General features: G+C 38.2%; 3 protein-coding genes across 3 annotated transcripts; 1 reads left to right on the top strand and 2 right to left on the bottom strand.

Moving 5' to 3' along the window:
* Positions 1-2,266: 2,266 nt before the first annotated feature.
* Positions 2,267-3,425, bottom strand: LOC5507462 (histamine H2 receptor). Its single transcript, XM_001628067.3, has one exon. It carries the CDS (start codon positions 3,423-3,425, stop codon positions 2,373-2,375), a length of 1,053 nt encoding a protein of 350 aa, XP_001628117.2. The 3' UTR covers positions 2,267-2,372.
* Positions 3,426-8,789: 5,364 nt separating this feature from the next.
* LOC5507471 (contactin-associated protein-like 2) lies at positions 8,790-10,385 on the top strand. The gene is made up of 2 exons (XM_048728973.1): positions 8,790-8,877; positions 9,493-10,385. The coding sequence occupies exons 1-2, from the start codon at positions 8,790-8,792 to the stop codon at positions 10,089-10,091; spliced, it is 687 nt and encodes a 228-aa protein (XP_048584930.1). The 3' UTR covers positions 10,092-10,385.
* Positions 9,461-11,715, bottom strand: LOC5507473 (octopamine receptor beta-2R). The gene has a single exon (XM_032376121.2). The coding sequence runs from the start codon at positions 11,375-11,377 to the stop codon at positions 10,439-10,441; it is 939 nt and encodes a 312-aa protein (XP_032232012.2). The 5' UTR covers positions 11,378-11,715; the 3' UTR covers positions 9,461-10,438.
* Positions 11,716-15,905: the final 4,190 nt, after the last annotated feature.

The following is a 15,905-nucleotide window of genomic DNA, read 5'->3' as shown; positions in this document are numbered from 1 at the left end:
TCTATTGGTATACATCATCTCTATTGGTATACATCATCTCTTTATTGGTATACATCATCTCTATTGGTATACATCATCTCTAGTGGTATACATCATCTCTTTATTGGTATACATCATCTCTATTGGTATACATCATCTCTATTGGTATACATCATGTCTATTGGTATACATCATCTCTATTGGTATACATCATCTCTTTTGGTATACATCATCTCTATTGGTATACATCATCTCTATTGGTATACATCATCTCTATTGGTATACATCATCTCTATTGGTATACATCATCTCTATTGGTATACATCATCTCTATTGGTATACATCATCTCTATTGGTATACATCATCTCTTTTGGTATACATCATCTCTATTGGTATACATCATCTCTATTGGTATACATCATCTCTATTGGTATACATCATCTCTTTTGGTATACATCATCTCTATTGGTATACATCATCTCTTTATTGGTATACATCATCTCTATTGGTATACATCATCTCTATTGGTAAACATCATCTCTATTGGTATACATCATCTCTATTGGTATACATCATCTCTTTTGGTATACGTCATCTCTATTGGTATACATCATCTCTATTGGTATACATCATCTCTATTGGTATACATCATCTCTATTGGTATACATCATCTCTATTGGTATACATCATCTCTTTTGGTATACATCATCTCTATTGGTATACATCATCTCTATTGGTATACATCATCTCTATTGGTATACATCATCTCTATTGGTATACATCATCTCTATTGGTATACATCATCTCTTTATTGGTATACATCATCTCTATTGGTATACATCATCTCTATTGGTAAACATCATCTCTATTGGTATACATCATCTCTATTGGTAAACATCATCTCTATTGGTATACATCATCTCTTTATTGGTACACATCATTTCTTTATTGGTATACATAATCTCTATTGGTACACATCATTCCCATTGGTATACATCATCTCTATTGGTATACATCATCTCTATTGGTATACATCATCTCTTTATTGGTATACATCATCTCTATTGGTATACATCATCTCTATTGGTATACATCATCTCTATTGGTATACATCATCTCTATTGGTATACATCATCTCTCTATTGGTATACATCATCTCTATTGGTATACATCATCTCTATTGGTATACATCATCTCTTTATTGGTATACATCATCTCTTTATTGGTATACATCATCTCTATTGGTATACATCATCTCTCTATTGGTATACATCATCTCTATTGGTATACATCATCTCTATTGGTATACATCATCTCTTTATTGGTATACATCATCTCTTTATTGGTATACATCATCTCTATTGGTATACATCATCTCTTTATTGGTATACATCATCTCTTTATTGGTATACATCATCTCTCTATTGGTATACATCATCTCTATTGGTACGCATCATCTCTATTGGTATACATCATCTCTATTGGTATACATCATCTCTATTGGTATACATTATCTCTATTGGTATACATCATCTCTATTGGTATACATCATCTCTTTATTGGTATACATCATCTCTATTGGTATACATCATCTCTGTTGGTATACATCATCTCTATTGGTATACATCATCTCTATTGGTATACATCATCTCTATTGGTATACATCATCTCTATTGGTATACATCATATCTATTGGTATACATCATCTCTTCATTGGTAAACATCATCTCTTTATTGGTATACATCAACTCTATTGGTATACATCATCTCTATTAGTATACATCATCTCTATTAGTATACATCATCTCTGTTGGTATACATCATCTCTATTGGTATACATCATCTCTATTGGTATACATCATCTCTATTGGTATACATCATCTCTATTGGTATACATCATATCTATTGGTATACATCATCTCTTCATTGGTAAACATCATCTCTCTATTGGTATACATCATCTCTATTGGTATACATCATCTCTATTGGTATACATCATCTCTTTATTGGTATACATCATCTCTTTATTGGTATACATCATCTCTATTGGTATACATCATCTCTTTATTGGTATACATCATCTCTTTATTGGTATACATCATCTCTCTATTGGTATACATCATCTCTATTGGTACGCATCATCTCTATTGGTATACATCATATCTATTGGTATACATCATCTCTTCATTGGTAAACATCATCTCTTTATTGGTATACATCAACTCTATTGGTATACATCATCTCTATTAGTATACATCATCTCCATTGGTATACATCATCTCTTTATTGGTATACATCATCGTTTTAGTTCACATATATTTACATATTTGCATATTTACATCGCATAATTGTTATTGTCACCATGAATTATCTTAATATTGTCGCCTGTTTACTATCGACCATCGCATCGTAGTACCCTTTTCGCTGCCTGCCTGAAGTCCGTCCGGTAAAATGAATACACGACAGGGTTAAGACTCGACTGGAACAGCAGAAAACTAACAGACATTTTCATGAGCAGACGGATTTCTACCTCGGGACGTCCACTTAGACGCAAGAAAAAGTAGCACGCACGCGGGAGCCAACACGTCACGAATAGCGCAACCACCAACACGCACGCAACCGTACCTTTCACTCTGCGTGCTTCGTGCGTGTCGCGGAGCATAAGCGTGATCCCTGCGAGCGTCCCGTTTGGTGTGGCTGCCCCTTTGACTCTCCTTGACTGTTTCTTTATCGCTTGAATTATTCGGAAGTTCACCACGGAAACGAGCGTTATTGGGATAATAACAAACACAAACAGTAGGATGTATGTGTAGTTTATATTGATGCGAGCTACGAGGGCGTGGTCGCTCATGTGCTGCCACGTGTTACGAAGCGCTGCAAGCATGCCGGGAAGCACCCAAACCAGCAACAACAGTGCAAGGACTCGTCTTGGGGACATTTGTATGCTGTAGAGCAGAGGCTTGAACACGGCGAGGTATCGATCGTAGCTGATAGCCGAGAGGTTGAAAACAGAGGCGAGAAATGTGTAGTCCTTGCCACCTTCAAACATCCAACAGAACGAACTCAACGAACGCCTGCATCCCGTACAATGGGAGCCGTAACTTGGAATGACGATAAGCGCCAAAAGTATGTCAGACACTGACAAACTTAACAAGAACACATTCATGTAACTCGAGCTACGCCTCAAGTTTCCGCCAAAAATAAACACCGCGCACGTGAACAAATTTCCCGCCAAAATGAGAACGCCGAGAAACGCATCTACCACTAGGAACACCAAGTCGAGGCTGTAGTCGCAATACGAATGAGCGTCACTCGAGGTTGTATCTGTCAGCAGCAGAAGGTCCCCGCCGAGGAGTAGATTACCAGGGACAGAAAGATTACTCGTCTGTTGGCCGATGCTCGGCGGAATCAAATTCGTAAAATTCAGAGGTCTTTTTCCTTCCATCCTCTAAAATTATCTTTTCACGTTGTTGTTGATGTTTCCTGTTTCTTACTTTGTTATCTTGGTCTTTCGCAAACTGTTACACCGAACTACCGTATATCTACCCTACGATTGTTCCCACCATGTAAATTTGAAAGAAAAAAGGCAACAGTATTTGCACCCTAGTTAGAATTTCCAACTCGTCAGCTCTTCCCGTATAACACAGACAAATGCAGTTTCAGTATATAAATAACCTCCTTGTTTTTTATAACAGTCATTTGTACCGTGCGTCATACTGTTTTTGCCATATGCTGCTATATAAACTCCACTGAATGAAACTGTTTCATTTTCTTCTAAACAAATATATCTTATTATTAACGTTTGTCGTGAGCGCGGTTGGCTGCTCTAGTATATTACATGCGTTTAGTTCATGTTGTTTCTAAATACCTCCAATATATTTTTGTTTCATTAAACAGACGAGCATAATACCCGACCAGTTAAATGAAATTGTAACATTAAGTTTGACAGCGGCACAAAATTTGTTGGAATGTCCGATGTAATTGCATTGCACTAATGGCTGAATTTGAATTTTCTCTGACGGATAAGCCAGATAAAATTGACTAATGCAAGTGAACATTCGTAACATTTCATATTTCCTATTCTGCAATTTCATAAAACTACTGTAGTATAAATCATTGATGGTTTCTGGGAACTCCCTTTTAGTCTGTGAAGTGTGAGTATGCTAGGATCTAGTGGCAGGTGTTTTTCAGTGTAATTATAAAAAAAAAACGATCCCCAAACGAAAAACGCAACCTTCCTCAAATTTTCTTTTTCAGTGAAAAACACAATACACCAGAAAGGAGAAGTAAAGGAACGCATTTAAAACACAAGCTATTGAATATTTGAAGATTCCCATCCCCTCCCTTTTACAAAAAGCACGTATAATGTATGCCCTAATACTGAGAATGTCAACTTATGAATTATGTACAAAAGCCTTGAACATTTTTCCACAGACGCCGCTATTTCTGATATCTGGTGTTTTCAAAACACACAGGATAAATAAAGAGTGATGTTTGTGACGGTTTTATCTTTCTGCCATCGTTGTTGCTATAGCAAAGAAATGAACCTTTGTTTTTTAAGGTGACAGCGATGTTGCCCATATCGATTTACACAATAGTGGTCATCATGTTTTGGTGTTGTTAAACACCTTTTGAAATAACCTGAAAGGGCATTTTTGAGATAATCGTGCAGACTTTAGACATCTGTTACACATCTTATTAACATACTCATCACTGGAGCTGTTCGAACAAAAGTTATCTAGAAAAAATAAATAAATAAAAAAAACTGTCGGAAGTAAAATAACATATCTAAACCCGTGCATCTTGAAGTCTATTTCCGAGAACTATCTATAAATACTTCTGGCGCACCGGATTACCCAGTTGCCTTAGAAATGTCATAATTTATCAGCGTGCTGTATCGAGTAGCATGCCGTCGTCGCCCTTTTTCTTTTGCTATCCTATTTTAGGGGGAGGGGGAGGGGAGGGGATCGTCTTCAGGAAAATGGTACGCAAATGCCCCACTTTTTGGTGCATTAGAGAAAGACATGTGTCTCCTCGCGTGCTACCTGATGCTGAAGAGCAAGGGCTCGATTCCAGCCCACGGATCTGCCTTGTTTCATTTATTGGGTTAGTGAATCAAATTATAAATTAGTAACATTTAGTAAGCATTACCATAATTATGCTTCCCTAATTAATTCTATACAAAAGCACTTCATCAATAGATTATACCTTTTTCAAATGTTGAGTTTCATTTTTAGTGTATGTGATGCGCTACTCTAAAATGAGTGTCTCAAAAGGAACCCTTACTGCTGTTCTAGCGAGATCACCAAACACACAAGGACTTCTAAGCTGCCAGCTGCAGTGGAGTGATAAGTACAACTCCAGTTTGGTCGCCAATACATCCTACAATCACTACAGCAGGGCGGTAAGTACAACAACTATACATCTTTTAGTACAGTACTATATTTATATATATATATAATATATATTTAATACACCAAAAAATGGAAATCGACTCTGCCAAATTTTCGTCTTTAATAAGACTTCTTCAGGGCAGACTGCATTGTGTATTGTTTGGGCTTTTTGATTCTATATATATATATTTACATAGAGATGAGGGAGTAAAAGTCTAGGCTACGTACCAGGCCCGTACCCAGGAGATTTTTCTTGGAGGGGTGCGAAATACGAAAAAGTGAACCTAATTTTCCGGGGGGGGGGGGGGGAGGGGGCTGAGTTCTCTGATTAAAATCTGACCGCCAAAGAAGAAAAAAAAACAAAAAGATTTGGCTACATTCAAAGGGGGAGGGGTGCGTTCGCACCTGCATCCCCCTGGGTACGGGCCTGCGTACAGATGTGCTTCAAACTTCCTTATTATTCATGAGAGGCTAATTATGTTTCCAAAAAATCAGTAATTTTAAAACCTTTCAAACAGACGTGTCAGACTCTTCATACCCTTGCCTGTTATTGTTAAAACTAGAAAATGCTTAAAAATAAGCTATTTTCTCGCGACAATAGAGAACTCCCTTATTTTTAAGTATTCACCGTAATATTTTATTTCACTGTTTATCACTTCAGGATCCCTGTGTCGTGCTCCCCTGCCCTGCTCGTGGGGGGACCTGTGAGAGGTTCTACGACAAATCACTGACGTCACAACGGCGATGCGTATACAATAAGCATATAAAGTTATAATTTGTATAACTTCTCTGCGCAACAAGGTTTTGGGGGGTTTTACGCTGACCATTGTAGTGTTGTAAGTAAACCAAATGGTGTCCAGGCTTGCATGAAACCCTTTCTAGCCCCTGACTGGCAAAGCAAATAACCGTCTCAGTTGTGCGTGACCAATCAGAAGCTTAACAACATTCGACGTGAACATCAGAAGCTTGAAAACATTCGATGCCGTAACGCGCAGTAAAAACACATCTTTTATTCATTTACTCAAAGATTCTACCCAGAAATTATTTGCACTCTCTCCAGATTTTGAATCCTTTTCTAGAAGGTATCTAGTTTGTTCTGACGATGAAATTGGCCTTTTCAAGATAAGGAAATTTAGTATTAGTTTTTCGAAAACATTGGCGAGTAAACGACGGAAAAATTACAGGGAATTAGAAGAGGAGTTAAAAGTTATTGAAAACATAGTTGGGTGAACCGAAAATGATGAATTATCAAAAAGGCATGAAATAGCATTGCGTGATTTGGATGAGTTGAGTAATTACATTGCAGAAGATTTAATTATCCGGTCGAAAGCTGAATGACACGAGTTAGGGGAAAAAAACACAAAGTATTTTTTGTCCTTGGAGAGACGCAACAAATCTAAAACTCATATTAAAAAAATTGTGCAAGATGGTAAGGAAATTTCAGGGCAGGCAGATATCCTTCAAAATCTTCAGAGTTATTTCAGCAGGCTATATGAAAGTAAAAGTGTAAAAACAGAGGAGAAGTGCCTTACGTTTTTGTCGGAACTAAACATACCGCGACTTCAGTTCCACATAGGGATAAATGCGAAGGCCTTCTATCGGTGACTGAATGTTTCAATAGCTTGAACCAGATGGGTGCGTCGAAAACTCCTGGTGTCGATGGACTAACGAAAGAATTTTATATCGCGTTTTGGTCTGCCTTAGGTACAGATTTGGTCAAATCTCTTAATCGCATGGTTTTACACAAGGCCGTCTAAGTACAACCCAGCGTCAGATAATAGTAACATTGTTGGAGAAACCAAATAAGGACACAAGGTCTCTTAATGCCTGGCGCCCTATAAGCCTGATAAACGTTGATTCTAAAATATGCAGCAAAGTACTATACAATCGTTTGGTAGATACTCTTCCGTCCTTGATTCACACTGATCAGGCAGCATTTGTTAAAGGTAGAACGATAGACGAACCAATTAGAATTATAGAAGATGTGATGAATTATGTAAAAAATAGAAATGAATCGTACATAATGTTTGCAGCCGATTTTGAAAAGGCTTTTGATTCTATAGAACACTCTTTTATCTATGCAACCTTGAGACAATTTGGTTTTGGCGAGAATTTTATTAGGTGGATTCAAGTTCTTTTAACAGATAACGTTAGCTCCATTTTGAATAACGGTCACGCTACTACCTTCTTCCAGCTAGGCAGAGGAACAAAACAGGGAGATCCAGTGTCACCGTATTTATTTATCTTAGTGTTGGAGGTATTAGCAATTATGGTTAGGTCATCTCCGGTGGTAAAAGGCCTGAAAATCGGAAAGTCTGAAATAAAAATGACGATGTTTGCGGATGATACAACTTTATTTTTGAAAGATATGAATTCTTTAGAAAAATTGTTAGAGCTTCTAAGGATTTTTCAATCTTATTCGTCGCTTAAAATTAATCTAACAAAATCTGAAGCAGGATGGCTGGGCGCAAAAAATAAAGATAGGAAAAGGCAAGGCATAAAGTGGGTAGATCTTCACCAAAAAGGTATTACAATTTTAGGGATTTATTTTTCATATAATGAGAAACTGTATGATGAAAATAACTTTAAGCGCAATTTTGAGAGATTTAAATCCGTGTTAGAAGTTTGGAAGTTGCGGACATTAACACTCTATGGAAGAATCCATGTGTTGAAAAGTTAAGCGCTTTCTAAGTTGTATTATGTGTGCTCCAAATTAAGTGTTAGGGGAGATTTTATTAAGCAGGTGGATACAGCCCTGAAAGACTTTATATGGAATGCGAAAAAACCTAAAGTGAAATACACAACAATTATAGGTGAATATGATGATGGTGGCTTGAGAGCTCCTTATTTCTTTGCATCAATTAGAGCTAGTCGTGTTACTTTTGCTTTAAAGTTGTCAAATGAGGAGGAGAGAACATATAAGGTTTTACCAAGATACTTTTTAAAAATAATTGGAGGTGTGGGAACTATACGCGACAATTTTGATGTAAAACGTCTTCGGGACGGTATATCCGGTTATTATAAGGAGGTGTTTGGAATATGGGCCAAGCTGTTTTCAAACCCAATAAATGATTCGGATTTAGAGGATGAAGTGCTGTGGAATAACAAGCATATTAAAATTGGGGGGGAGTCTGTTTTCTTTAGTTCCTTTTATGTGAATGTGGCATCCGCACAGTAAGAGATTTATGCAATGAGGTAAGTCGTTTTGAGTGGCAGATATGTTTGAAGAAAGGTGTCCCAGGTACAGGGTATTTTAACTGGTTATCTTTATTCCAAAAGTATGGAAAGATAAGTTGAGAGATAATCCTGGCTTGGTAGGACAGTCTAAACCAGCAGCACGTTTGTTACGGTTAGGTAATGAGAGATACGAAATAGGAAAATTTAAGGCTAAACAGGTATATAATCATATAGTAAGAATGAAGTTTAAACCGCCAACTGCACAGTTAAACATTCTCCAAAGAATAGGAGGCTCTCCTGAGTCCATCGATTGGAGACAAGTTTATCGTAGAATTTATACCATAGCTAGAGACACCTATTCAAGGTCCTTTCAATATAAAATTCTTAACAATTGCCTTTTTATGAACAAAGATCTGTTTCGGTTTGGACTAGTGGATAGTCCTTCATGCTCTTATTGTTTTTCCCATTTAGAAACTGTTGATCACATCTTTATTGAGTGTACTAAGACAAGAAATTTATACCTAGACATCCAAAAATTGTTAAGTGCCTTCAAGGTGCAACTCCCACATCTATGTATTAAAGATATAATTCTAGGTGTGGAAAATGAAAACGCAGCGGTGAACTCCGTGATCCTAAATTATAAACTCCTGGTTTATAAAACGAGGGAATCACACAAATTGCCAAACTTATACTCATTTCAACTATTCCTCAGAGACATAGAGAAAGTAGAAAGGCGGGCTTCAAAATTGAGTAATAAACCATTGCTGCATTAAGCTCTACCTAATACCAATAGCCTGTTTCCCGGAAAACAATTGAACATCGAAACCATCCTTCCCTCCCGAGAAAACGAGAGCTGTTAGCATGTTTCTCTACCATAACCATCCTCCCCTTCTACCGAGAAAACGAGAGCTGTTAGCATGTTTTTTTTATAACCATTTTCAGCTACAACGTGCCGGGATATCAAGTACGCAGACCCGTCTGCTATTAGTGGCGAATACACCCTTGTCCTAAACGGTAGCCAGCCAATGGCAGTGCTCTGTGACATGACGGCGCACGACGGCAGAGGCGTGACGATGGTGGGCCACGACAGTGAGGCGCGAAGTCACGTCAAGGCAGGTGAGGGTCCAGGTAGCTACAGGCGTGACGTGACATATACAGGGGTGACTGTCACGCAACTGAAGACATTGACCAGCATGTCCACGTACTGCGAGCAATTCCTGAAATACGAATGCACCGGCTCGATTCTCTATAGCAACACACAGAAACGATGGTATGCCTGGTGGGTATCACTTGACGGGGTAAAACAGTATACGTGGGGAGGCGCGCCCAGGGGAAGTGACAAGTGCGCATGCGCTGTCACCGATTCGTGTATTGGGAATAGTAGATGTAATTGCGACGGTAATTACAGAGGGTGGACCGAAGATAGCGTTATGGTCACATTCAAAGATCTACTCCCTCTGCTTCAACTGCGGTTTGGCGACACACACTTGAACGGGCCTGAACAAGGTTATCACACCCTTGGCAAGCTCATGTGTTACTGAGAAGTGAATATGTACAAGTATACCACACCCTTGACAAGCTAAGGTGTTACTGAGAATTGAATATGTACAAGTATACCACACCCTTGGCAAGCTCAGGTGTTACTGAGAAGTGAATATGTACAAGTATACCACACCCTTGGCAAGCCCAAGTGTTATAGAAAAGTAAATACTAAAGTGGATGTATTAAAATTATAATTTATGGTGGGGGAATCACAACAGAGCTTGGCTCTAATTAATTGCTCCCCTTCGGCTGAAAAATTGAATAAATAAAAAAATAAATTGAGTCTTATTCAAGTGATGTTGTATATATGATCAAGTATAGCTGGATCAGCATTGCCACTATGACGTCACTGACAAATAGCGCATCGCACAAGCTTCTTAACAGCGTCACTGAAGTCTCGCCTATAATACGTGTATATAAATGGATCCACTGCTGACTGCAGAAACAGAAACAACAAAGACATTCTCACTAAAACCGGACTGACTTGTTCGTCAGACAGTTTCATCAGGTTATAAACAGTCCTCGGGAGCCAAGCCATCACGTACACACTCACTACACTGATGCATGTCCTCGTCCCATTGGCGCCCACACGCGCGCTTGGAATCTTGGGTATAGATGTTAATTTGGTCGCCACATTGTTTTTATCGCAAGGTTTTGTTGAGTGTTGTTTGTGGATTTTTGCTGGGCTATTTCCAAGGCTGCTGATCATCTTTTTTTGTTTTTTGATCGCGTGAATGATTAGAGCATTTGTCGTGATTATTATGACAAGGGGGATGATGAACACCACGCACAACAACACGTTGTCGTAAACAGTATCTAGGAATTGCTTGCTGTAGTTAAGTTCGCAATAGCGCCATGCACATCGCACCGAAGTCATTATTGCCGGGATAACCCAGACAAATATTAAGATACATGTGACCCTCCGCCTGTTGATGGTAGCAGCATAGTATAATGGTTTAAGGACTGCGTAATATCGGTCGTAGCATATTGCCAGCATGTTTAGACTTGTAGTGCTAAATACGTAGTCTTTGGTGCCTGTCAAGAACCAGCACGTATGCAGTGAAGTATTTTCCACTTTGCAGAAAGTCGCGTAGCCAGGAATGATAAGCACACCCATGAGTAAATCTGCGATACTTAGACTCGCGAGGAAAATGTTCATAAATCGACGCCTGAGCTGCGAATCCCACAGGAAGACCAGTAAGGTTACAAAGTTAGCGGTGACTATGACGATGCCAATCATTCCGCTAATGCACCAAAATATCACATCTTGCGTCCGTTCATCCATTGTAGATTTATGTCCCAAGTGGAGCAAACCGACGCTTTATAACTCTTCACTAGAAACTAATCGCTTTCGTTATCACGAAGTGTGATATACTTAGTAATTTTTTGTGCGTCATGCGTACGTCAAATAATCAAGTAGCAGGCCTGTTAACTGAACTCGTGCTGTTTATGTTTTCCTAGCCCTTCTTCTAGCCCCGCCTGCTAACGCCGAGCATTTAGAATACTTGTCTTGTCTGTGAATAACACGTAGTTAATCAACACCTTAAGAATCTTCTAATGTCTGGTTCATTAGGCTTCAAAATTACGTATAAGTTTTTTTAAATTAAGAACAATGCTAAAAAAACATGATTTTACTCCTTCAAACTTAATGACAGGACGCTATTTACGTGTGCGTGTTTCTTGTGAACCGTTAAAAAACATAATTCCGTTCAACTTGACTAAATAAGCCCTTTTTAAGTCCACTGATAAGAAAGACATGGTGACTCTATTCTGGCTTTTACTTTTGTATGCCTTCCGTAAATTCTATTGCGGAAAAGGGGTACCTTGTCAGTGCTGCAGAAAGTTATGTAAAAATCGTTGAACTTAAAGATTTTTTCCCTGAGAGTCTTTTGGCGTGTAATCATTAAGTAACACTGTAAATATCTGAAAGAAAAAGCATTAGACTCTTCAAAAGTAAGACCAGGTAAAATAAAACAAAGGCCACTATGGTCATAATAGTCTCCAAGGACCATTTAGACAATCAACGCAAACAGATCTCAAATTCAAAAAGCTAGTACGAAAGTTATCTATATTTCATGCTTGTCTAATCATTGAGGACATAACGTTAATACATCGATGTTACTCAGTACTCATCTAAACATAACCACTAGAAAATTTGTATATGGCAGACATTTTCGCACATGCTCTTACAAAGTAATTATTCAGCTTATCAAAATGAGTGTGGTGAAAGAAGGGTAATATATTGGGCGCTCATGTTTCGCTGCTTATCAACATGGCGTAGATTTTTTTAAAAGCAAACTTTCCGTTTCAGTGGTTGTAGGCATAAACAGGTGGTTATGATGGAAGTTAAGTCTTGTTTACGTGCAAGTCGCCAAAAGGAAGTGCCACACTTCCATCCACCTGCCACGTCATGTGATCGCCTATACTAGCACGTCCATCACATTTCAACAGAAAGTAGTTATGCCTTATTTCTGCCATTCACTTTAATTGGTGCCTTAAACGTTATTTGTTTAATCGACATTTTTACTCATGGGTGTTTTCAGCTTATAGCATTTATGGTAATTTTTATTTCGTAAACACAAATGTACCTATATTCTAACAGTCTTGTTTAGTGAATTTCCATCTGGTAGAAGTGTATTACTAGTCAAAATTCTATCCTAGTTTAAAACTATTTTTCATGCATTTATAAAGGCCGAAATTTCTTATAAAAATGGTACTTTTATTATAACAAAGAGCGTATTTAACATTTATTACTTTCGATACCCATAGAATTAAGATAGTTCTCTCCTGAGAAATACCTATTTTGCTTTTAATCGTCACATCCCATCTAGGACCGTACGTGCCAAATTTTACTTCTCAATTTAATTCAGGCTTTTCCTGTGACGTTTAGAGTTTTTCCTAGTGTTTATAAAGGGAATGAGCTCTTTTAGTGGACAAGTCACGTCTAATATTGGAACCTATTGTAGCCTGAAGTCAACAGAACTTAACTGTCCTATTCATCAAATATTTTCGTTTACACCGCTACCCAACCCTACCCAAAATCGTGCGCAAAATGAAATCACATCGCGGAAAGCTGCTCAAGAGAAATCTTTCATTCATCTGCATCCAACAAGCAAATGCACTCAACTATCTCTCTTTGATGATTAAAACGACACCAAAAGCGCATAAATAATGCAACAGGATTTTCACGCCATGGGCCCGCAATACATTTCGCCGGTCAGCGACGGACGTGTTTTACGGTCGCGTGTATATCGCATGTGTTTGAAAAGATGCAAAATATTCGGGATTGGAGGAATTCGAAATTTTTTTCGGGAAAGTAAGCCTCAGATAATGTACATTTTGCCCAAAACGGTCTTCCCTTTCCCCGGAGCTGCACTTTAAGTCGTATTTTTAACGGAAATGTCGTAAACGTCGTCGACTTGTCGTCGACCTTGGCCTAGGCCACGCATTGTTGTCAGCAGGTTTAGTTTGCTACTGATATAGTATTGCTATAATGTACAATATGAAAAACACTTCTATTAGTTAAAGCAAGAGAGCATAAATATGCTCTTATGGTTAAGGTTTTCTATTTTTAGTTGCGCATACCATCTACTGCGCCTATATGCGAGCTCAATTTGTTAAATAAGATGCAAAAAGCCCGCCGTTTCAATACATTTTGCGCTATTGTAACAAAAATATCACTATTGCCATCTCTTTTTTCCGACAACCTTCACGATTATACAGTGAATAATAACAAATGATCTAAAAAAATGAAGTAAAGAACATATGTATTTTACACGACGTTTTCTGAATGAAATACAAGGGACATTCAATAAACCAGGTCAAACCTGACAAACAAAGTCAATTCAAAGCCTGTTTATGGAAAAGTCGATTTGTTTTCATTACAAAACGTAAATCTCTGCCCAAAATTGCGCGCGCAAACAGCTTCAAGATTTGCAATAACCACAGGGATCCCAAGCTCATAATATTGCATGTACGATGCGCCACTTCGATGAAGTACGAAAATAAAGGTGCAAAAATGTTGAAAACTAGAGAGTTGATATGGGACCTTAAGACCTTTAGAGGGGCCTTAACAGCTGAACTAAAATGCTCTAAAAAGGCAACAAATTCGTTAAATCTTGGAACTAGACTTCGTCTGATTTTCGTATATTTTAGCAGACATGTAGAATTGTAGTCAAGGGTTTTTTATGCCGCAAAATGTAATAACTTTCAACGCAAAATATAATCAATGTTTAACGCGAAATGTAATAATTTACTTAATTTAATAATTTTTTCGTGGCTGAGCCGGTTTCAAGTGGTAACCCTGTGGTCCAAGCTTGGATGTAAACACCACTTGTTTTGTCAGTTTTCGGGAGGCGCATCATACAGTATTAGTAAAAAAATCACAAATCACCATAAATTTAGATATAAGGTCGTATTTTACGTTTATTCAGCTTTAAAACGATAAATTTTTCGCAATATTTTGTTCGCCCGTCACGAGGCATTCTACGAGAACCGGTCGGCGACTCTTTCCAGGATATTCCCCATAAAAAAGCCATGGGTAGATGCTCAGTTATGTTAGAAGTCTTAGTATATGCATTCCTAAGCTCGGCATCGTTAACCAAGAGAGCATAAGATAAGAGAGGGACACTTTGGGATTACCCGCGCGCAAGAGACCATGATCATGGTCTCTTGCCGCGCGCCATGTCGATTCCGAATCTGGCTATTTTTAGTAACCACCACCCCACCACTGCGCGTGAGGATTTGCTCCTTTTATTTTGTCCTTCTCCCTCGCGGGTTGCGTGTTGTTGTTTTGCCAACTCGATAGGAATGAAAAGAGATCATGTAAAATAACTCGGAAGAATTAAACTAGTATAACTTAAGTTACCAAGATTGGCAAATATACTCACAGAAAGCTAAATCCCTGAACAGTTTGACTGTTTTGTTTCTCAAGTATATAAAGGCCTGGGTAGTTTGCTCTTACCATCGAATATAACTTTTTGCCTTAAACTTTGTAAACGTCGCCTTAAATTCATTCTTTATGGCAAGATGATTTAAGTCGACGGCCTTAACATTTTCGTAATGTTTTCTTGCTGGTGATGACGTCACATCATAGATCACGTGACAAAAGAGTTTTTTTGCCTTTCCGCCGGTGGGAAAAACAGCTTGGACAAAGGTGTTTACTAAATAAGTGTTGACTTCATGTGTGTCATATAATAGCGTTTTAGTATCCGGGATTTTCTCTGCCGTTAATAAGATATTAAATATTTTGTTAAGTCAGGTGACCTGCTGCGAATTAAAATGTTGATTTGTGACCGAAGGGATCAACTTTTCTTGCCGGTTTCAGACATAAGTGTACAGACGTGTTTCAAAAAAAAACATGCGATGTTTTCTTTTTCATAGCGTATCCACCAGCGGAGAATTTTTTGAAACATTGATTTGCAAAAGTCACGTGATCGGCTGGATGACGTCATCACTCAAAATAAAATATTACAAAACAGCTAACATTGCCGAGTTTGATGTTTTGACCAACAATGGTGCATTTAAGGTAATTCCCTTGAAATAGTTCTACAACCCAGAATTTTTTTAAACTTGGCATAAACAATATTGAAGTCATATCAATATTTGGGTGACCTTAAAACTCGCTCGGCCAATCTCTTGGAGGCCTGGGTCTAAGGGCTTTTCAAGGCTTGTGTGATAAAGATTTGACCAAGCGATAAAGTTTTTTTTTTTACACATTTTTGCCTCGAGTCTAAAATTGACAGGAATCAGCATTTTTCACCATGTTTTCTGGATATCAGGGAGCGGGAAAACTTTAGCTCTTCTAAATATGG

This window comes from Nematostella vectensis, chromosome 6 (genome assembly GCF_932526225.1).
Source record: "Nematostella vectensis chromosome 6, jaNemVect1.1, whole genome shotgun sequence".
NCBI classification, from domain to species: Eukaryota; Metazoa; Cnidaria; class Anthozoa; order Actiniaria; family Edwardsiidae; genus Nematostella; species Nematostella vectensis.
The sequence above is the reverse complement of the archived record's forward strand: the minus strand, read 5'-3'. Positions and strand labels throughout refer to the sequence as shown.

Excerpts from the sequence above, each read along its gene's own strand:
- LOC5507462 (XM_001628067.3), bottom strand. The coding sequence starts at position 3,425 with ATGGAAGGAAAAAGACCTCTGAATTTTACGAATTTGATTCCGCCGAGC.
- LOC5507471 (XM_048728973.1), top strand. The coding sequence starts at position 8,790 with ATGAAGTTTAAACCGCCAACTGCACAGTTAAACATTCTCCAAAGAATA. Across the intron at positions 8,878-9,492 it reads CGATTGGAGACAAGTTTATC|CTACAACGTGCCGGGATATC; the intron begins GTAGAATTTATA and ends AACCATTTTCAG.
- LOC5507473 (XM_032376121.2), bottom strand. The coding sequence starts at position 11,377 with ATGGATGAACGGACGCAAGATGTGATATTTTGGTGCATTAGCGGAATG.